This window comes from Neltuma alba, unplaced genomic scaffold, assembly GCF_004799145.2.
Source record: "Neltuma alba isolate B1F8T4 unplaced genomic scaffold, ASM479914v2 tig00012727_pilon, whole genome shotgun sequence".
NCBI lineage: Eukaryota > Viridiplantae > Streptophyta > Magnoliopsida > Fabales > Fabaceae > Neltuma > Neltuma alba.
In genome coordinates, this window is record NW_021637149.1 from 224,210 (window position 1) to 239,574 (window position 15,365).

Here is a 15,365-nt window from a genome sequence, read left to right on the forward strand (position 1 = left end):
TGAGAATGGGAGGGGAGTGAGGAAGGAGAGTGGGGGTTGCTCGTTGGAAAGGTTGGCAAGCAGGATGATGATGATGTAGAGAAAGCATTGCATGGTTTAAAGGAGATTGAGGGAAAGAGGGAGAGAAAGAAGCCAATGCCTTTACATCACTCCAAAAGTGCAATTCACCCAAACATATTTATTTTGTATATTATAAAATCCACCCAAACACTCCTTTAGACTAACAACGTTAGTAACAGAAAGACCTTCATTAAAACTGATCAAACAGTAAGAACTTGATAAAAAAAATGATAAAAATTAATCTCTACTAGTGACAGAAGATCCTTCAAGTGAAGCAGAAAAACAAAAGGTTGCAAAGAAGATAACTAATCAAAATTCCTCCCTACTCAAGATCAAGACACATGACTCATGCAGAATGAACTTGGCTTGCTTCTTTGAGGAAACAAGTATCGGAACGATAACGAGAGTACAAGTTTGATTTATCCAATGTTTTTCCCCCGATCCATGAGGTGTGATTTCCATACTGAAGAACCCAGAATGAAGGGTAAGAGCATGTCTGGAGCAGCGTTTGAGCCTCTGAAAGGTGACTTGAAAAATGTACGACGAACTTATTGTGTTATTTGCAACTAAAGGGATGTTTGGATTTAAGATGGAAGTAAATGGACCTCTAGGAAAAAGTCACTTTGAAGTGGAAGTTAGAAGTTTGAGCTTCTGTTCATAACATGGAGAGAGAACACAGAAAATAGAAAAGAAAGATAAGGATACTAAGTGGGCCATATACTAATCCAATAATTTGATTTTTTTTCCTAAAAAAAAAAAAACTAATTGAATACCTATGATGTACTATAAAACATCAATATACTAATTTGAACAGATTAAAAAAACTAAATCAATTACTTGATTATATACGTTATATGATCTCTCTAAAATGTTTATACATATTGTTAGATTACATATTAATTTATAAATCGTTTTACAACTCATTTCTTTTTTAATTTTTATCATCTTTTCCAATAACTTTCAATTTATTAAACCGACTTTTATAAAGATCAACCTCCACATAAAACATATTACACTAGCCAACTTTTATCCCAATTTATATTTGCAAAATTCAAATAAAATAAGTCACTTTTACCGTCACCAGCCCAAACACCCCCCCTTAATCTTAAATCACAATAAAACGCTGGCTGAATTGGACTGAAGAATGAAGCTGACGCAAGAAGTCTAACTTGATCTGTAATAAAACACGAGACCTGCACTTAATCGATAGATAACTGGCTGCCTTTGCAGGAGAATTAAAAAAGAGGTGAGAAATGGATTTCAAATATGTTACTCGAGTTCGACGGTAGAGATGGCAGAGGCCACGCATTGTCTCATCTCGTTAATGATATCTTGCACCTCAGAAAAAGTTTGCTCACCGCATACTTGGCTCCTGAATCTACAGCTCATGCTAACAAACATGCCTCTTACATAAAAAGAAATTCTCAAGAACTTGAACTCTAAATTTGAATATGAACCTTTAGCTCAGATAGTGTTGTAATGGCTCTCAAATATGAAATATATTGCTCACTAGTAAGATGAAGTTTATCCACCATCCCTCTGACGACATTTTTTCCTTCAGGTATATAAATGGTTGAGGAAACAAATTGATATTAACTTCCCCAATACGGTTCCATATCCAATTCACTTTTATATAGTGACAATTACTCTACTAAAAACAAGGAGTACATCCTATTATAGCGGATTTCACTTTCACACAGCAGGTGGTCAAATAATCGACGCTAGGAATATTGAGGAACTTCGGATGCAATAGAATTTGACCAGAAAATCAATGATGGGTAGATGCAGAGACGAAAAAATACATTCCAAGTGAACCACGCTCACAAATATTAGATTGAAATAAACAAAACTAGACAAGGGTACCTGCCATTCTTCATTTATCAAAACACATGCTTCTAAAAGTAATTAGTCTTCAATTATGAAAATTGAATTACACAAATACTAAGATATCAGTGCTATTACGCTTCCCGTGAAAATGGAAAATTAAGCCTTCTTCTTCTCTCCACCTCCACCAGCCCTGTCACCATAACAGAGAAAATGAGCAAATTAATTATTACAAACAAGTCAACCTACAAAACAAACGAGCCTGTTTGTGAACCTATGGTGGATATTAACACAAGCACATAAACATTAAAAGGTCGTGGGATCACCTCATCTTCCGGAGAACATTGGACATCTCCTCACGCTTCTTCTTAGCCCTCTTGTGAGTGCCTAACCTTCTCTTGGCCACCTTCAATGCTCTTTTATCTTTACCAACCTTGAGAAGCTCAGTAATACGCTTCTCATATGGAGCAAGTCCTGCAACCTCTCGTATCACTGACCTCACGAAATGGACACGCTTGCTTGTTTTCTGCATATACCACTAGAAATTTCAAACCAGCCATACATGGTGTTCGTTGCACAAGATAAACCTCAAAGAAATACAATTGAACAGTAACATTACAAAATTTAAAGATGCAACATGATCCAAAGCCCTCTCAAGCTAGGTCACAATAAACGCCACATAAAAAACATAAATAAAATTGATATATAACATTCTTCTGGACCATCACATGCCTCTAGATGTGAAATATTACGCAACCAGCATGATATCAGTTAATAACACCAAAGTGAAAGAAGCAGTAGTTACGCAAGACTCAACTATCTATATAGAATTTGTGATATTCATATTGGCGTTACAATTGGTAACTCGTTGCAAGTACCAGTACACTTCGACAGAATTAATACTGCTTTCGATAAGCAGAGCAGGAAATTTCATCTAATAACGGAAACATATCATGTCAGTAACAATTAGAGGACCCCAGTGCGATGCTGTATTATTCGCAGGCAATTGCTACGAAAGATAATTATTATCATTTAACATACTTCAAATTTGAGCAGAAAAGTAATGAACACCTGAGGCATCAAAAATAGCTTACCCCCTTGCGATCTGATGGGCGTGGAGCCAATTCCTTCTTGGTCACCACATGGCCCTTGTTCAGCCCGACGAAAAGGCCCGTGCTTGGCTGCTTAGGAGCCATTCCCTGAGCCAAAAACGCGAAGCTTTATTTACAATAACACAAGCCTTCACGGTATAAAAGAGAACAAAAGAGAACACAATAACATTGGTTCTTCAGCTCGACTGATCCCATCAAACATTACTTAATCATAGTTTTACCAAAGAATATTGCAAGCATAAACCATACGCAGACGGAAGTTATTGTGTTTGTATGATGAAAAATCAACAAAATCGGGCCAAACCCAGAATAAAGTGATGTTCTACATCGAATATTTCCAATACATATGAGCTATTCATTACATCATGAGCTTCTTTGGCTTTCCGGAGGATTATAAGCAACTAAACACCAAATTAGGGAACCAAGGCGAGAAGAGCTACGGTGGAAATCTTTACCTTGTGGCTTCTGAGAGGGGAAAGAGCGACGACGGTGCAGAGGGTCCGAGCCGAACTAGGGTTTTTCGGAATCAGTATCGATTTTATAGCGAAGCTCTTAGGTTAGCGATGCAAGTCTTTTTTGTGTGTTTTTGACGGGGTTATGGTCTAATGGACCCAATTTTGAATTTAGGCTTATTATTGATCCACTTTTAAGGTGTTACTCATTGTGGATCTACTTTGTACCCTGCAAAAAGATTGTGGATCTACTTATTGATGACTGGGCTTTTCATGCTCACCACAAAAGTAATCCATTTCCGTTGTCCAAACCCAAGTAAGAGATAAGGTGGTTGGCCCAAAAATAAACGCGAAAAGCAAGGTAAATGTTGTGAGGTTAGTTAATTTGGAATTTTGGTTTTTCATAATCTGAATATTGCACTGAGAACTGGCAATTTGCGTGCGCACTGAGAACTTACCACGGGCATGGCATCAAAAATTCAAAATCGAAATACGAGGACCATACGAGAATTGGATAATTAATATTTTAAATCGGACAAGATGAGTTTTCAACAGGAAAATTATATTCTAATCGGGGCTTTCAATTTGGTTTAGTAACTAGAATAACAGATTATGTTTGCCAACCAAATTAAAAACCAAACAAATTATTATATTAAAAATATTAAAAATCAGAGGTAGTATTAAACACAATAAGAGTATCAATTAATTGATACTATCTTCGGCTCTTAATATAAGAGCTCATTGATTAATTTGAATATATTAAGAAAATTAATTTAGTTATTTATAATAAATATGTATTGTTTTTTCTAAAATATTATTACTAATGAACCGGATTAATTATAATTATTATTATTATACGAACTATTTTTAAAAAATAAATAAATATAAAACAAAAAATAGATTAGGTTTTATATTTAAGATTAAAATAAAAATTTAAAATAGTAAATAAAAATAAGTTGATCTACTCTCAAGATTCTCATCAGTTATCGCAAGGGAAACTTGGAAATAAAGTGAGGAACTTTCCTTTTTCGCCAACAAAGTGACAGACTTTCGAGATGTCAATTAATTTGGCAGAGGCAATTGAAATCCATCGCTAAACAAAAGTCGTGTTTCGGCCTTTCTGGTTTGGAGATAGACTAGCATTATTTCTCTGGGGTTGATCTTGTCTGGGCTTCTTCCCTGTCCATAATGGCGTCCCTCGTCACTGTGTTCTTGCTTTCGCTCTTTGCCTGCTGCCTTGGAAGCTATTTTACGGAAAGGTGAAATGCCCGTCCATTTCTCTCCTGCATCAATTTTGTCTGAGAATTCGAATGCGGAACCTTCCTTTATTCTTTTCCATTAAATTACGTGATCAACTAACCATCTAAATGGGAAGTATGGGTTCCTTAGTTATCTGATTTAAGCTAGATCGTTGTTGATGTTTGTTGGATATGAGAATAGTCCTGGTATGAAGGTGGAGTTTATGTTTCGAAAAAGATTATATACCTCTTTCAACGTGAGAATTTCACATTTTTCCAAAATTATACCTTTTTTTTTAAAAAAAAAAAAAACCACAATACTGTCTTGATCACTCTAATTTATAATGTAGGTAAGAATGTCGTTGAAACAAATGTACTTGTTGAATTCTAATCATCGTCATAATAACGTTAACTTTGAAATCCTTGGTATGGAAATTCCATCAGCTTAATCACGACGGGCATCGAGGGTCGGATCAACCCATTTGTTGATATCCTACAGGAAGCTACGTTGCTCATTGATAGAACATGGTCTACATTTAGACTTTGCGTATCGGGATTACGTTAGGAAGGCTGATAGATTAGCTTAGTTTGTTCAGAGTATGTCCAGTCATAGCTGCATCTTTAGTCACCCCTTCCCCTTGGTTCATCGAGGAGGAGGAAGATGAAAGAAGTTTGCGTTTTGTAGAAGATCTTTTGCAAATCGGCGTTGATTGAATGAATCATCTTCACTCGGGGGGGGGGGGGGATCCTTGGTATGGATGTAGATCTGGAGATGCCTGCATGATTCAGAGCACTCTTTCGTAAATTTGTTCGTTATGGTTATTCCTTTTCTGATTTTCTGTTTGGTTAAATTCTTATATTATTAAGCGAAAAAGATGGAGTAAATGTATAGGAGATAAGAATGGCTGGCTAAGGTGTTTTTCTTTTTTGTGTGTGTATGTAACTAACTTGCAACTTGTAATATGTAAATATGCCTATATGTGTTGTGGAATCTTTGGTTTGGTGATATGTTGTCCAAATAGGTGCACCGTGAACCCTTGCCCTGTAAGTTCCCAAGTCAAAGAAAGATTTCTTCCTCTGGCCAATCGTGAACATATTTCCTTCCATTCGGTTATCAGTCACTATTACTAATATACAATGTTATATTGCTTTGTTTCCTTTTGTAGCCGGAAGGAATTGAGGAATAAGGAATTGAGCCAGAAAACTTCCTTACTATTGGACCACTCAATTCATTCCAACCAAATTGACCCAACACATGTTCACCAACTCTCTTGGCGACCAAGGTCAGGTACTTTTGAAAACTTTTCTCTAATAGTTATTCTCTGATAGGTCATCACTTTGGAGGGCTCTACAGGTTTAAATATACAATATTCTATTTTCTTTAACCTGTTTGTTTATTCCTCCTTGTTGTGCCTTTAAACTTTGCTGTTGCCCCTTGTGCTATAGGGTCTTTCTCTACGAGGGTTTTTTGTCAGATAAGGAGTGTGACTATCTTATTTCTTTGGTATTATTCCCTTCTGTTAGTTAGCATGTTGGTTCCTGACGCTTAGGCGAGACTTTGGATTTAATTATTTATTTTTCTTAGGCACAAACTGTGAAAGAAAAATCCTCAGAGAAGGATCATCATTTAGAGGGAGATGCGACAAACAAGAAGCTTACCTCAGAAACTTTGTTGACTATGGAAGTGAGTGTGAACTTTTGTTTATTTAGCTGGATGGATGACCTTGGAAGATGCTTGTTTTAAAATTGTCAAATTAGGTTCTATTTGTAGTTATATTTTGGGTTGTGCTTTTCATGACTTCAAGGCTTTGAAGATTTTGCATACGAATGGATAGTTTGGTGGTTTTTGTATGTTTTTGAATTGTTTTATCGATGGCAAAGTGTTTTTATATGTGTTTAAGGTAAGCCACTATAAATTCAAAATGGATTCTCTTGTTTTAAGAATCTATCAACTGGATTACCCCTGTGTGAACCATTGCAATAAGTGTTCTTTTTGAACGTTCTACTATGTAGATCTCTTGTATAATTAGTCTTATTCTTTTCATTTTATCATCTGTGGATACTCTTCATTTTTCTTATGCTTTCCATTGTTTTCTTTTCCATCTATTTGCAAATATGGCACCTTTCTAACTTTAATAATCACTTCTAGTTTCCAAAGTGGAGCATGTATCAAATATTCATTGCACCCGAGTTTCTGTTTTAAAATCTGTATACCATCTCTTATAGTGTGTAGTGTATTCTCCTTACAACTTTCCGTCCTTTTCCTTCCCCATCTTTTCCCATTGTTATTCTTTTTTTCACTGTAGGTTACATACGTTAAATAATGAGACAAAAGTCAATTTCTATTTGGATAAGAACCTTGTTTTGGTTCCTGGCCTATGGAAAACTTAAGAAAGAATGTATGCATGGATATGTATATAAACATTTGGCTTTCAGGGATAACAGCAACCAAAAGTGGTGCTATCTATTGACTTTAATTTTATGAGGTTTCCAAGATATCAGCGAGGGGAACTTTCAATATCAAACTTCCAGGAACCAGCTTGAAGATTCCTGTTTTAAATATGCAAACTCGTTACCTAGGACAATTTAAATGCAAACTGGGAAATGAAAAGCAGGCATTGTAAAGTGCGTACATGCATGTATGTTTCTTTCACAGGCTAGCAGTCCTGCTGCCTTTCATAACTACTATTAGAAGTTCTCTTGTTCTCTTATTATGATATTTTATGGGCTTTGATCTTTTACATCATGTATTTTGAATTACTGCAATAGAAAGCTTGAAATGTTGTTTTTTTTTTAAAAAAAAAAAAAAGGAGGAAAAGTGTCTTTCCTTTTTGCTGCACTTGCCAATACCAAAATTGCTTGTTGTTTTAAGCTTATTTTCTCAGCCACCTATCGTCAGAGACACAATTTTCTGGATATTGTTGTGGTAATGTTTTACATTGTTTTTAGGATGATATTGTTGCAAGGATTGAAGAAAGAATTTCGCTCTGGACTTTCCTTCCTAAAGGTATCACTCTCAATATTGTCATTCCTGGCCAGAATTTATCTGCCCGTGACTTGTGTGATGCACATTCTAATGTATAGTTTCACTTGATTTCATGATAATAATTTTTACCAGAGAACAGCAAGCGTATGCGGGTCATGTATTATGGACTTGAAAAGGCTGGACAAAACTACAGCTTTTTTAACAAATCTGAGTTGGAATTGAGTGGATCCTTGATGGCTACAGTTGTTTTATTTCTCTCGAATGTCACTCAAGGGGGCCAAATTCTCTTCCCTGAGTCAGAGGTGAGCTAGCACATTCCGTAGCCTTTTTTCACATGTGCTTTATCTTTCTGTTCATCTGGTTCTGAGCCTGTCTTTACTACTAAATCATACCGAACACGTTGACAGCCCAAGATTGCAAGCTGGTATGACTGTAGTAAAAGTGATAATTATCTCAAACCAATCAAAGGGAATGCAATTCTGTTTTTCTCTCTTCACCTTAGTGCATCTCCTGACAAAAGCAGCTCACATGCTAGATGCCCTGTTCTTGAGGGTGAAATGTGGTCTGCAACCAAATCCTTCTATGCAAGACCAATTGATGGGGAAAAGATCTCACCCTCATTATATGGCGGGGATGAATGTACTGATGAGGATGATAATTGTGCCACCTGGGCTGCCATGGGAGAATGTCAAAGAAATCCTGTGTACATGATTGGCTCTCCTGATTACTTTGGTACATGCAGGAAAAGCTGCAATGCGTGTTGATCAGAATTTGAGTTTTCACCCTCTGCTAATAGACTCATCACGGTCTACAATTTCTGCATTCACCTTCCTCTACCCAAGGTTTTGAGGAGTACACGTGGAGTTATGTATGTTATATATCATATCAAGAAATGTTAAGCTGCATAGGAATAGAGTCAATGAAACTCACAAAGAATTGTTGTTTTTCAAATGATGGGGTTTGCTTTCAGTTTTGATAAACTTCTTGCGTCTTCCTTTGGTACAAGGCATGCAATTTTAGAATTTCTCGTGTCGTATGGCAATGTCAGTTCAAATTTTGGAAGCACCCACTGATGTTGAAGTCAGATCCTCAGCGATTATGCGTTTCCAGATATTTTTGATACAACATAATGAGATTGTTCGTTTGTTTATTGTATCTCTCCATTAGTTTTTTTTTATATAATTATTCTTGTAACTTTGGAGGATACCATTGATTAGATGAGTCAGATGGGGGACTGCTTTCATTTAATTTCATAATTTGCATGCATGTGTAACTGTGTATACATGCATATGTGATATTTAGACAGTGGTAAGATGGAAACCAATAATAAACGTAGTGATAAGATATGGCGTCACACATGTTTACATATTTTATTACTTTTCTAAATATACGATATCCCTTCCATGGGGTTGAATTTAGTTCAATTTAATTTGTCTTGCATATTTATTATTAGGGTGAATATAATTTGTCTGTGAAATTTGGATTCATTTTGATTTTAGTCTTTCAAATTTTAAACTCATAGTTTTAATTCTTAGAATTTAGTTTGTTTTATAACAGTAATTCCTAAAGATATACCAGTGTTAAAATTTACTGAAATGACATAAATGGTGTTACCAAATGACATCTAACTAGATCTTGTGGATAACCCAAAAAAAAAAAGGTCTTCAAAACACAACACAAAGAACAATTGTACAAAGGAGCGATGAGTTTTCAAAACTTTGTGTGGCAAACAACTCCTTAAGCAAACAGTGAGAAAAAAAAAAAGAAGACTAAACAAATTGCGATTTGAGGATTTTTTTTTTTTATTCTTTGTTATTCATACAAGATTCAAATATGTGTTATCGGGTGGTTTATATCACCATTTTAACATTATTTATAATACTTCAACATATTTTAACACCATAAACCTTATATTTTCACAAAAACTGATATTTTAAGACGAATTAAATTTCAAGAATCAAATGTTTTAAATTTGAGGAACTAAAATAAAATTGGCCCAAATTTTAGGGGCAAAAAGTTATGTTAACTCTTATTATTTTTCTTTGAACTAATTATTTGGTCACATTTGTTATAATCAATAAATTTATCTAAATTAATTAAGTAGTTGTTATAATTAAAGATTGGAGATTTGGAGGCAGTAGTGCCCTAGTAGGAATTTAATTTATAAGAATGTTTTATGTTGAGTAATAATTTAATCGAAATTCATTCTAAAAAGAAAATTAATCGAAATAATTTTAAAAGGTTTTTTAAAGTTTAAAAAAAAAACAAACAAAAACAGCTGAAGGAGAGTATTGCCGGCCAGAAAGATGCTATTATGAGTTAAACGACAGAAAGAGACAAAAGGAAAGATGCTATTAGTGATGCTATGTGATTTGCTATTTTATGAGATATGGTCATATGGTCATTAGATGCGAGTCTTGTGCTATGAATATTTATTATCAAAATAAATCTCTTATCTAGCTTTTATATTAAGAATTCAAAATAATACTTTTGTCAATCAAATTAGAATAAACAAACTGTAGTAGTAATATTATTAGTAACATTTGCCAAAAACTTTGCAGCATAGCTGGCCTTGATGTTCCTTGTAAGTGAAAAGGTGTTTACATTCTTTACGCTAAAAATGAGTAGTTTAATTGTTATCACAAACAAAAATCACCCTAGGAATAAATTGTACATGGAATATCGCCTTTTTGGAAGATTGAACTGCCTCTGCCCATATTCTGTATATAAAATAGACCTCACCACCAAGATCATGACAAACCAATCCAGATAAACATGTTCTCTTGGACTTTGGATATCCTCCTAGCCCTCCTCCCCTTCCTACTCACATCCATCGTTGCCGCCGCCTTAAAGGGCCGCCGCCGTAAACATGGGCTGAAACAACCGCCCGGCCCACCTGGCTTCCCGGTGCTCGGCCATCTCCTCCTGCTAGGCGAACTCCCACATCGTTCCCTCCAAGCCCTAGCCACAACTTACGGACCCATCATGAGCCTAAGGTTTGGACATGTCACGACCATAGTACTGTCCTCAGCGGAAGCCGCCGAGCTCTTCATCAAGTCCAACGACGTCGTGTTCGCCAACCGGCCTCTGCTCGAAGCCGTCGAGTACTTCTCCTATGGATGCAAAGGGTTAGTGTTCTCAGAGTACGGTCCTTACTGGCGGAGCATGAGAAGGCTATGCAAGCTGAACCTTCTTAGCGCGTCAAAGGTGGAGTCCTTCGCTCCTTTGAGGATGAAGGAAGTTGAAAAAATGGTGAAAGAGGTTGAGAAGGCTGCTATGGCGGGTCAAATTGTAAACCTTAGTGAAGTTGTTAATGATGTTCTGGAAAGTATAGTTTATAAGACGATACTGGGGTGTGATACGAAGAAGGAAGATGGACATGATTTGAAGGGGATTGTTCAAGAAGTTATGCATCTTTCTGGTGCTTTTAATCTTGCTGATTATGTTCCTTGGCTTGGAGTGTTTGATTTTCAGGTATGATTAACTGTGTTTCTTGTTTTAAATTAAATTTTCAAAGGGCCGAAATTAAAGTTGGAAACTTGTAACATGTATAAAGTATCGGGAATTTACATTTTTGGGCACATATCAGGGAATGAGAAGACGATTCAAGAGAACTAGCAAAGCATTGGATGGAGTGTTGGAGGAGATATTAAAGGAACACGAGCAAGCTTTCAGTTCCAAAGCACACCACGACGACTTCGTCGACATACTACTCTCGCTGATGCACGAAAACGGCGACGTCGATCGAACCAATATCAAGGCCATCGCAGTCGACATGATCGGCGCCGCCCTAGAGACCTCCGCCACCATCATCGTGTGGGCCCTATCGGAGCTTCTGAGAAACCCCAGAGTCATGAAAATCCTCCAACACGAGCTTGATGCTGTAATCGGAGCAGACAACCTCGTAGGAGAGAAAGACATCGGGAAATTGAACTACTTAGAAATGGTGATTAAAGAGGCCTTCAGATTACACCCGGCAGGGTCCTTACTACCTCGAGAGACGCTGGAGGATGTCGAGGTTGGTGGTTATTACGTAGAGAAGAAGACGAGAATTATAGTGAACATGTGGTCGTTGGGGCGAGATCCTAAGGCTTGGCCGGAGAAGACGGAGGAGTTTTGGCCGGAAAGGTTTTTGGAGACGAAGGTGGATTTCCGAGGACGAGATAGTCTGATGTTTATGCCTTTCGGGACTGGTCGGAGGGGGTGTCCGGGGATACAGTTGGGGCTGTGCACGGTAAAGCTGGTGGTGGCTCAGCTGATCCATTGTTTCCGGTGGGAGCTTCCGCCTGGGATGACACCGGAAGATCTGGATATGAAGGAGAAGTTTGGTCTTTCAATGCCGAAAGCTGAGCATCTGCTTGCTGAACCAAGTTGTCGTTTTCCTACCAAATCTTAAGAACGGATAAAAATAGGTTAATGTAAACTTCAAAATTAATTTTATAATCAATGTTAAAGCTATGCTGATGTAAAGCTGATTTGCTCCGTTGAACAGGCTTGAGCCGGACTTTTGTGTGGTCGTGTAAATTATAGAATATGCGTATACTTCAATATCTATATATTTTATGGAGAGAATTACAACAAGCTCTTAAGCAAGGGAAATAATTAAAAAATAAGTATCATAGGTTATCATTTTTACAGTTGGGAAATAGGTCCACCTTTGGTGGATTGGGCTTAAACCCATTTACATTAGGGTACTTGTGTGAATAACAGAATTATTGGGTCATTGTTCAAATTAACAATTTTGAGGGTAATGGTCACGCAACTTCAGTTTATTTTTTTGGCTGGAGTTCCTCATTTTGGTAGAACGTGAAAAATAGCTAGATAACCGCTTCCATTTCCTCTGCTCTTTTTTGGTGCATTTGTTGTGTAACTCGTCTGTCTGAGTTCATCGGTAACCAGACTGTCGCGTGGCTACCTGTAAGAACACGAGTTTTCTTCAGGTATGCTCGAAAACCATTATTCACTATAGGACTTGTCATTATAGGCTGTAGAGGTTGTTATTGGGATTTTTTAGTAATTATTTTTTTCTGTGGGATTTGATTGTAATTCTCCCTGTTTTATATTACAACTGCTACTTAATATATGAGCTTGTTTAATTTTTATTTTGATCTTAAATATAAGATCTCAACCTACTTTATCTTTCTCATATTTATTTATTTTTTAATATAGTGTTTGCAATAATGATAGTTGTAGTGAATATATTTGATTAGTAAGAATATTTTAAAAAAGACAAACATATTTATTACAAATAATTAATTTAACTAATTTTTTTAGTTTATTTAAATGAGTTAACCAATTTTTATATTTAATACCGGAGTCACTACCATGCTTAACCTCATCGTTTGAGCGAACCAGTGATACTTTTGGAGGGAGATTGCCTCAAGGGAGCAGGTCAAATCATAAAAACTATACAGTGCCTATTTAGAATAACTTATAAGTAGTTTTAGGGGTGTTCAAAGCCGGCCCGTCCCGGTCGGCCCGTTCCGGTCCCGGTCTTATTGGGACGGGACGGATCCGTCCCGAAATTTTTCGGGACGGGACAAAAAAGGGACTGGGACGGGACGGGACACGGGACGGGGTCGTCCCGGTCCCTTTTTTAAAAAAAAAAATTTAATTTTTTTAACTTTTTATATAATATCATTTTTTTCATATTTTTTTAAGATTTGAGACTATTGTATGGAACTATGGATATATTTATTTAGAGTTTTTATATTTGTTAATGATTTGAGATTATTGATGATTAGATTTTTTAGCAAGTTTTTATTGTGTTAAAAGCTTTTGTTTAGAGTTTTTAATAACTATTATATGTAATATTTTGAGCTTTTGTTTAAGAGTGCCCAAACAAATAAAAAAGATGTTTTTATAAGATTTAAGGTCAAAAAAATATAATTAAAAAAATCAGATTTTTTTAAAAAAATTTAAAAAAAATTTAAAAAAATTAAAAAAATTAAAAAAAATATTTCGGGACGTCCCGGTCCCGTCCCGGATCCGTCCCGTCCCGACCGGGACCGGGACAACCCCGGGACGGGCCGGGACACGGGACAGATTTTCTGTCCCGTTACTGTTCATCGGGACGGAACCGGGACGGGCCTGTCCCGGTCCCGATCCGTCCCGTGAACACCCCTAAGTAGTTTTTTAACCGTGATTTACAAAATACAAAATAAATATATAAAAAGAGTTTTATCTCGGCTTATATAAAACGTGTTTACAAATGATTTTAATCATAATAACAAATAAACAAAGTCTCGATTAATCTTGACTCTGCGGACTTCATCCTCGATTATATATCTTCTCAAATAAAGTATCGATTGTAAAGCTCATCAATGATTTAAAGGAGGGATATTAAGCACGTGCGGCTTGGTTTTGTTGCTCTTAGTTATTGTCATGGTGAAGGAGAGACCTATGCTAATTAAGGTGCATAGTACTGCTTTCGGATCTCAATATAAAAATTTGTTTGACTTTTATTTTGGTCTTATATATAAAATTATAATTCACTTTATCTCTCATGTTTATCTATTTTTTTTAAAATAGTCCTTGTAATAATAGTAGTTTTAACCAATATGCTTGATTAATAAGGATATAAGAATATTTCAGGAAAGACAATACATGTTTATTACAAATAATTAACTTAACTAGTTTTCTTAATCTACTTAAATTAGTCAACTAGCTCTTATATAAAGGACCAGGAGTAGTATGTATGAATATGATATCATCTCATTTATACTAACCTCCTTAATATAAGAACTAATTAAGAGCTAGTTTAATCTTTAATTTAGTTCTAAATATAACACGCTAATATACTTTGTCTTTTATATTTTTTCATGTTTTTCAAAATAGTCTTTGTATTAATTGCACGTACCAAATGGTAGTTCTGAGTAATACACATTAATAACAAACGTATTCTAAGAAAGACAGTGCCCATTTATTATAGATAACTAACTTAACACACTTCCCTAATTTATTTAAATTAGTCAATTAGCTCTTATATTAAAGATCATAAGTAGTATGTATTAATACGATACCCTCTCCTTTATACTAACCTTTTTAATATAAGAACTAATTAAGAGTCATATGTGATATCTTAAATATAAAACTTTAATACCCCTCGTCCGTGGGTTCAGCTGGCGAAGGGGTCGAACTCTCTCACCAAAAGGAGGGGGTTCGATCTTGGGGAGTGCCACTTTTTTGTGGCTCCAGTCGCGGCGCTGGGAGAGGCATCTCCACAAGCGTAGTGAAGCTGGGTGATTCCTACCTTTGGGCCAGAAAAAAAAAGGGCTTGCTTGTCATGCTCCCGTGCCCATAGGGACAGGCCCCAGTGGATCAAGCGTTAGGGGCCCTGCCCTTGGATCGTGGGTGAGCCCGACCCCTTTCCTAAAATTTCATAATAAAAAAAAAAATAAAACTTTAATCTATTTTATTTTTTAAATTTATATTTTTTCTCTAAAATATCCCTATTAATTATAAGGAATTTTTATCAACATAATTAAAATGAATATTTTAAGAAGGGAAAATTAATTTGATAGTCCTTCTAGTTATCCTGTGTTTTGAATCAGGTCCCTGCATTTATTTTCTTTTTTATCATATCCTTCAAGTTCACTCTGTCAAATGCGTTAATCCTTAACGTCAAAAACCGTTTAATCAGAGCTAACAATGTTAAAGAATCCGTTAGCCTATAAATGTGAAAATTAAAGGT

General features: G+C 36.0%; 3 protein-coding genes across 3 annotated transcripts; 2 read left to right on the forward strand and 1 right to left on the reverse strand.

The window, feature by feature from the left end:
* Positions 1-1,853: 1,853 nt before the first annotated feature.
* Positions 1,854-3,560, reverse strand: LOC114730269 (60S ribosomal protein L36-2-like). Its single transcript, XM_028917314.1, has 4 exons — positions 3,452-3,560; positions 2,979-3,083; positions 2,211-2,410; positions 1,854-2,077 (listed from the first exon to the last, which is right to left on the reverse strand). Exons 2-4 carry the CDS (start codon positions 3,078-3,080, stop codon positions 2,044-2,046), a joined length of 336 nt encoding a protein of 111 aa, XP_028773147.1. The 5' UTR covers positions 3,081-3,083; positions 3,452-3,560; the 3' UTR covers positions 1,854-2,043.
* A 940-nt stretch (positions 3,561-4,500) lies between these two features.
* LOC114730268 (probable prolyl 4-hydroxylase 12) lies at positions 4,501-8,928 on the forward strand. The gene is made up of 7 exons (XM_028917313.1): positions 4,501-4,707; positions 5,853-5,969; positions 6,133-6,190; positions 6,272-6,370; positions 7,636-7,693; positions 7,805-7,974; positions 8,080-8,928. The coding sequence occupies exons 1-7, from the start codon at positions 4,637-4,639 to the stop codon at positions 8,434-8,436; spliced, it is 930 nt and encodes a 309-aa protein (XP_028773146.1). The 5' UTR covers positions 4,501-4,636; the 3' UTR covers positions 8,437-8,928.
* Positions 8,929-10,424: 1,496 nt separating this feature from the next.
* On the forward strand, positions 10,425-12,141 carry LOC114730256 (cytochrome P450 CYP736A12). Its single transcript, XM_028917299.1, has 2 exons — positions 10,425-11,146; positions 11,262-12,141. Exons 1-2 carry the CDS (start codon positions 10,448-10,450, stop codon positions 12,066-12,068), a joined length of 1,506 nt encoding a protein of 501 aa, XP_028773132.1. The 5' UTR covers positions 10,425-10,447; the 3' UTR covers positions 12,069-12,141.
* Positions 12,142-15,365: the final 3,224 nt, after the last annotated feature.

Coding starts and splice junctions, on each gene's coding strand:
- LOC114730269 (XM_028917314.1), bottom strand. CDS start 3,080: ATGGCTCCTAAGCAGCCAAGCACGGGCCTTTTCGTCGGGCTGAACAAG. Junction 2,411..2,978: donor GCCCATCAGATCGCAAGGGG/GTAAGCTATTTT, acceptor TGGTATATGCAG/AAAACAAGCAAGCGTGTCCA. Junction 2,078..2,210: donor AATGTTCTCCGGAAGATGAG/GTGATCCCACGA, acceptor TTATGGTGACAG/GGCTGGTGGAGGTGGAGAGA.
- LOC114730268 (XM_028917313.1), top strand. CDS start 4,637: ATGGCGTCCCTCGTCACTGTGTTCTTGCTTTCGCTCTTTGCCTGCTGC. Junction 6,371..7,635: donor AAACTTTGTTGACTATGGAA/GTGAGTGTGAAC, acceptor CATTGTTTTTAG/GATGATATTGTTGCAAGGAT. Junction 7,694..7,804: donor CTGGACTTTCCTTCCTAAAG/GTATCACTCTCA, acceptor AATTTTTACCAG/AGAACAGCAAGCGTATGCGG.
- LOC114730256 (XM_028917299.1), top strand. CDS start 10,448: ATGTTCTCTTGGACTTTGGATATCCTCCTAGCCCTCCTCCCCTTCCTA. Junction 11,147..11,261: donor TTGGAGTGTTTGATTTTCAG/GTATGATTAACT, acceptor GGCACATATCAG/GGAATGAGAAGACGATTCAA.